Genomic DNA, 6,000 nt, shown 5'->3' on the forward strand with positions numbered 1-6,000 from the left:
TACTGCGTGTCTTTACCATGCTCTACTGCGTGTCTTTACCGTGCTCTAGTGTGTGTCTTTGTTGTACTCTACTGCGTGTCTTTACTGTACTCTACTGAGTGTCTTTAATGTCCTCTACTGCGTGTCTTTACTGTACTCTACCGCGTGTCTTTACCATACTCTACTGCATGTTTTTACTGCCCTCTACTGCGTGTGTTTACCGTACTCTACTGCGAGTCTTTACCGTGCTCTAATGCGTGCCTTTACCGTCCTTTACTGCGTGCCTTTACTGTCCTCTACTGCGTGTCTTTACTCTACTCTACTGCGTGTCTTTACCATACTCTACTGCATGTCTTTACTGTACTCTACCGCGTGTCTTTGTTTTACTCTGCTGTGCTCTACCGAGTGTCTTTACTGTACTCCACTGCATGTCTTTACTGTCCTCTACTGCATGTCTTTACCGTACTCTACTGCGTGTCTTTACTGTCCTCTACTGCGTGTCTTTACTGTACTCTACTGCGTGTCTTTACTGTACTTTACTGACTGTCTTTACTACACTCTACTGTACTCTACTGCATGTCTTTGTTGTACTCTACTGTGCTCTACCGCGTGTCTTTACTGTCCTCTACTGTGTGTCTTTACTGTCCTCTACTGCGTGTCTTTACTCTACTCTACTGCGTGTCTTTACTGTACTCTACTGCGTGTCTTTACCGTACTCTACTGCGTGTCTTCGCGGTACTCTACTGCATGTCTTTACCGTGCTCTAGTGCGTGTCTCTACCGTGCTCTACTGCGTGTCTTTACCGTGCTCTACTGCACGTCTTTACCGTGCTCTAGTGTGTGTCTTTAATGTCCTCTACTGTGTGTCTTTACTCAACTCTACTGCGTGTCTTTACCATACTCTACTGCATGTCTTTACTGTACTCTACAGCGTGTCTTTACTGTACTCTACTGTACTCTACCACGTGTCTTTGTTGTACTCTACTGTGCTCTACAGCGTGTCTTTACTGTCCTCTACTGCGTGTCTTTCCTGTCCTCTACTGCGTGTCTTTACTCTACTGTGTGTCTTTACTCTACTCTACTGCGTGTCTTCACCTTACTCTACTGCGTGCCTTTACTGTGCTCTACTGCGTGTCTTTACTGTACTCTACTGCGTGTCTTTAACGTGCTCTAATGCGTGTCTTTACCATGCTCTACTGCGTGTCTTTACCGTGCTCTAGTGTGTGTCTTTGTTGTACTCTACTGCGTGTCTTTACTGTACTCAACTGAGTGTCTTTAATGTCCTCTACTGCGTGTCTTTACTGTACTCTACGGCGTGTCTTTACCATACTCTACTGCGTGCCTTTACTGTGCTCTACTGTGTGTCTTTACTGTACTCTACTGCGTGTCTTTAACGTGCTCTACTGCGTGTCTTTACCATGCTCTACTGCGTGTCTTTACCGTGCTCTAGTGTGTGTCTTTGTTGTACTCTACTGCGTGTCTTTACTGTACTCTACTGAGTGTCTTTAATGTCCTCTACTGCGTGTCTTTACTGTACTCTACCGCGTGTCTTTACCATACTCTACTGCATGTCTTTACTGCCCTCTACTGCGTGTGTTTACCGTACTCTACTGCGAGTCTTTACCGTGCTCTAATGCGTGCCTTTACCGTCCTTTACTGCGTGCCTTTACTGTCCTCTACTGCGTGTCTTTACTCTACTCTACTGCGTGTCTTTACCATACTCTACTGCATGTCTTTACTGTACTCTACCGCGTGTCTTTGTTGTACTCTACTGTGCTCTACTGCGTGTCTTTACTGTCCTCTACTGCGTGTCTTTACTGTCCTCTACTGCGTGTCTTTACTCTACTGTGTCTTTACTCTACTCTACTGCTTGTCTTTACTCTAGTCTACTGCGTGTCTTACCTGTCCTCTACTGTGTGTCTTTACTCTACACTACTGCGTGTCTTTACTGTACTCTACTGCGTGTGTTTACCGTACTCTCCTGCGTGTCTTCACCGTACTCTACTGCGTGTCTTCACCTTACTCTACTGCGTGCCTTTACTGTGCTCTACTGCGTGTCTTTACTGTACTCTACTGCGTGTCTTTAACGTGCTCTACTGCGTGTCTTTACCGTGCTCTACTGCGTGTCTTTACCGTGCTCGTGTGTGTCTTTGTTGTACTCTACTGCGTGTCTTTACTGTACTCTACTGCGTGTCTTTAATGTCCTCTACTGCGTGTCTTTACTGTACTCTACCGCGTGTCTTTACCATACTCTACTGCATGTCTTTACTGTCCTCTACTGTGTGTGTTTACCGTACTCTACTGCGAGTCTTTACCATACTCTACTGCGTGCCTTTACCGTCCTTTACTGCGTGCCTTCACTGTCCTCTACTGCGTGTCTTAACTCTACTCTACTGCGTGTCTTTACTGTACTCTACTGCCTTTCTTTACTCTACTCTACTGCCTTTCTTTACTCTACTCTACTGCATGTCTCTACTGTACTCTACTGCGTGTCTTTACCGTACTCTGCTGCGTGTCTTTACCGTACTCTACTGTGTGTCTTTACCGTACTCTACTGCGTGTCTTTACCGTACTCTACTGCGTGTCTTTACCGTGCTCTACTGCGTGTCTTTACTGTACTGTACTTCGTCTTTACTGTACTCTACTGCCTGTCTTTACTCTACTGCTTGTCTTTACTGTCCTCTACTGCGTGTCTTCACTGTACTCTACTGCGTGTCTTTATTTTGCTGCGTGATTTAACTGTACTCTACTGAATGTCTTTACTCTACTGCGTGTCTTTACTGTACTCTACTGCGTGTCTTTACTCTACTGCGTGTCTTTACTCTACTGTGTGTCTTTACTGTGCTCTACTGCGTGTCTTTACTTTACTCTACTGCGTGTCTTTACTGTACTGTACTACGTGTCTTTACTGTACTGTACTGCGTGTCTTTATTTTACTCTACTGCGTGTCTTTATTGTACTGTACTGCGTGTCTTTACTTTACTCTACGGCGTGTCTTTACTGTACTGTACTACGTGTCTTTACTGTACTGTACTGCGTGTCTTTACTGTACTGTACTGTGCTCTACTGCGTGTCTTTACTGTCCTCTACTGGTCTTCTTTAAGTCTAAGGTGTGACTCCCAGATGAGCAGTAGAGCTGTGTAGAGATGGACTCTTTCTATAAAGTTGATGGTCCATTAGAACTTGAGCTGATGTGTTTCTGATGCCGTCTCTGTCTCTGTCTCTGTCGTCCAGATGTCCACAACGCTGAGTTTATCCTGACGGGAGTCCTCACCCAGAAACTGGACTATGACTCATATCCTTTACTGTGATGAGAGCTCAGGATGAAATGCTTGTTGTGGGACAGGAGCTGCTACTGTAGCATAATAGCAACTACAGTATGAGTTACCGTTAGTGGAGCCTGAGTATCTTTATAAAACATGAACAGCATGATAGCAGCTACAGTATGAGTGACAGTTAGTGGAGCCTGTGTATCTTTATAAAACATGAACAGCATGATAGCAGCTACAGTATGAATGACAGTTAATGGAGCCTGAGTATCTTTATAAAACGTGAACACTATGATAGCAGCTACAGTATGAGTTACAGTTAGTGGAGCCTGAGTATCTTTATAAAATGTGAACAGCATGATAGCAGCTACGGAATGAGTTACAGTTAGTGAGCTGAGTATCTTTATAAAACGTGAACAGCATGATAGCAGCTACAGTATGAGTTACAGTTAATGGAGCCTGAGTATCTTTATAAAACATTAACAGCATGATAGCAGCTACAGTATGAGTTACAGTTAATTGAGCCTGAGTATCTTTATAAAACATTAACAGCATGATAGCAGCTACAGTATGAGTTACAGTTAGTGGAGCCTGAGTATCTTTATAAAACGTGAACAGCATGATAGCAGCTACAGTATGAGTTACAGTTAGGGGAGCCTGAGTATCTTTATAAAACATGAACAGCATGATAGCAGCTACAGTATGAGTTACAGTTAATGGAGCCTGAGTATCTTTATAAAACGTGAACACTATGATAGCAGCTACAGTATGAGTTCCAGTTAGTGGAGCCTGAGTATCTTTATAAAACGTGAACACTATGATAGCAGCTACAGTATGAGTTCCAGTTAGTGGAGCCTGAGTATCTTTATAAAACATGAACAGCATGATAGCAGCTACAGTATGAGTTACAGTTAATGGAGCCTGAGTATCTTTATAAAACATGAACAGCATGATAGCAGCTACAGTATGAGTTACAGTTAGTGGATTCTGAGAGTCTTTATAAACCGTGAACAGCATGATGGCTGTTTGATTGTTTAATTTTTTAAGAAGCTGGGAGCTCCCTGCACTCGTTGTTTTAAGATAATGTTGAAAAGTTCTAATTAAACATCTGCTTTAAGGTACTCCAACAAAGTTTTGTGTTTTTCCCATTTTTGACACCAAGATTTTCATTCTTACTGCTAACATGTATCGGTTCAAGATATCGGTTATCGGTCTCCTTGATTACTAATAATTGACATCGCTCCTGAATACTCCATATTATAGGGATCGGTCGATCCCTATAGTATGGAGTATGTATGTATTTTTACACATTAAATAATGTGGATGAGGGAGGACTGAATGTTTGAGGACGGTGGGTGAGGGTGGACTGAATGTTTGAGGACGGTGGTGAGGGTGGACTGAATGTTTGAGGACAGTGGGTGAGGGTGGACTGAATGTTTGAGGACGGTGGGTGAAGGAGGACTGAATGTTTGAGGACGGTGGGTGAGGGTGGACTGAATGTTTGAGGACGGTGGGTTAGGGTGGACTTAATGTTTGAGGACGGTGGGTGAGGGTGGACTGAATGTTTGAGGACAGTGGGTGAGGGTGGACTGAATGTTTGAGGACGGTGGGTGAGGGTGGACTGAATGTTTGAGGGACAGTGGGTGAGGGTGGACTGAATGTTTGAGGACAGTGGGTGAGGGTGGACTGAATGTTTGAGGACGGTGGGTGAGGGAGTACTGAATGTTTGAGGACGGTGGGTGAGGGTGGACTGAATGTTTGAGGACGGTGGGTGAGGGTGGACTTAATGTTTGAGGACGGTGGGTGAGGGTGGACTGAATGTTTGAGGACGGTGGGTGAGGGTGGACTGAATGTTTGAGGACGGTGGGACATCCCAGCGTCCTGAGTAAAGGTGCAGCTGTGTGTTGCCCTTCACATCCTTTCATTGTGTTGGTACTGTGACAGCAGTGATGCTGTATGTGATTTGGACAAAAGTGAGTTTCCTTGACAGTCACACGTATAAGTTCACTTGATGGTGAAGCAATGATGACATGAAGAGGAGGAGGATGAAAAGATCAGGAAGCCCCCCGTGTACAGTCCAGCCACACTGACTTTTCTATGTTTTTATTTCTGTGCATAGAGCTCCAGATCTCTCATTTTGTAGCTTTTTGTTACCTGTTTGAGAATAAAGAAAATTGTTATTTTTCTGAAATGAATGTTTAAATTATGGCAGATTTTAACCTTTTTCCTGTTGTTCAGATAGAATGTGTAAAGGCTTCAGCAGCTACACACTGTTCTTTGGAATAAAAGCTGTACATTATGTTTGTGAAATATGTCTCTGGCTTTGTTTGCCGTCTGATCATATTGGGAGCTAAGAACTATTTGTAGGCATAGTGAACAGAAGTTTGAGCCATCGACAACTGAGCTCTGTTCACAGGTCAAACAAGCAATGCTGAAAGAAAAGGTCACATTTCAGAACAAAAGCTGTGTCTCTGCTTGTTCTCACTGTTGAGGTTTTGGAAGTGTTCCTGGAGGTATTCCTCCCAGGTTTAAGCAGATAATTCCTGATAGATTTGATTTAATTAACTGGTAATGAGGGTCTGGGGTATTTACTGGTGAAGTTCTAATTGCTGGCTGTCAGACAGATAGCCTGGGGTCATGTGTGGATGGGGGTGCAGGGTGGGAGCGGGGGGGTGCAGCATCGCCTGCAGTGCTGCCCTCAAAACTACAGCAAACTGAATTAGACACAGCCTGAGCCAAGGTCATGTGCTACA

The 6,000-nt window shown here is 44.0% G+C and overlaps 1 protein-coding gene across 1 annotated transcript in view; it reads left to right on the top strand.

The window, feature by feature from the left end:
- The window catches only part of paxip1 (PAX interacting (with transcription-activation domain) protein 1), a 45,240-nt gene extending 39,679 nt beyond the window's left edge, over positions 1 to 5,561 (top strand). The window contains exons 22-23 of the mRNA XM_037787668.1: positions 3,213 to 3,273; positions 5,244 to 5,561. Of these exons, the coding sequence (XP_037643596.1) occupies positions 3,213 to 3,273; positions 5,244 to 5,259 (77 nt within the window). The 3' untranslated portion in view covers positions 5,260 to 5,561. The remainder of the gene's footprint in view (positions 1 to 3,212; positions 3,274 to 5,243) is intronic.
- Positions 5,562 to 6,000: the final 439 nt, after the last annotated feature.

The sequence above is a fragment of the Sebastes umbrosus genome, chromosome 12 (genome assembly GCF_015220745.1).
Source record: "Sebastes umbrosus isolate fSebUmb1 chromosome 12, fSebUmb1.pri, whole genome shotgun sequence".
Classification (NCBI taxonomy): domain Eukaryota; kingdom Metazoa; phylum Chordata; class Actinopteri; order Perciformes; family Sebastidae; genus Sebastes; species Sebastes umbrosus.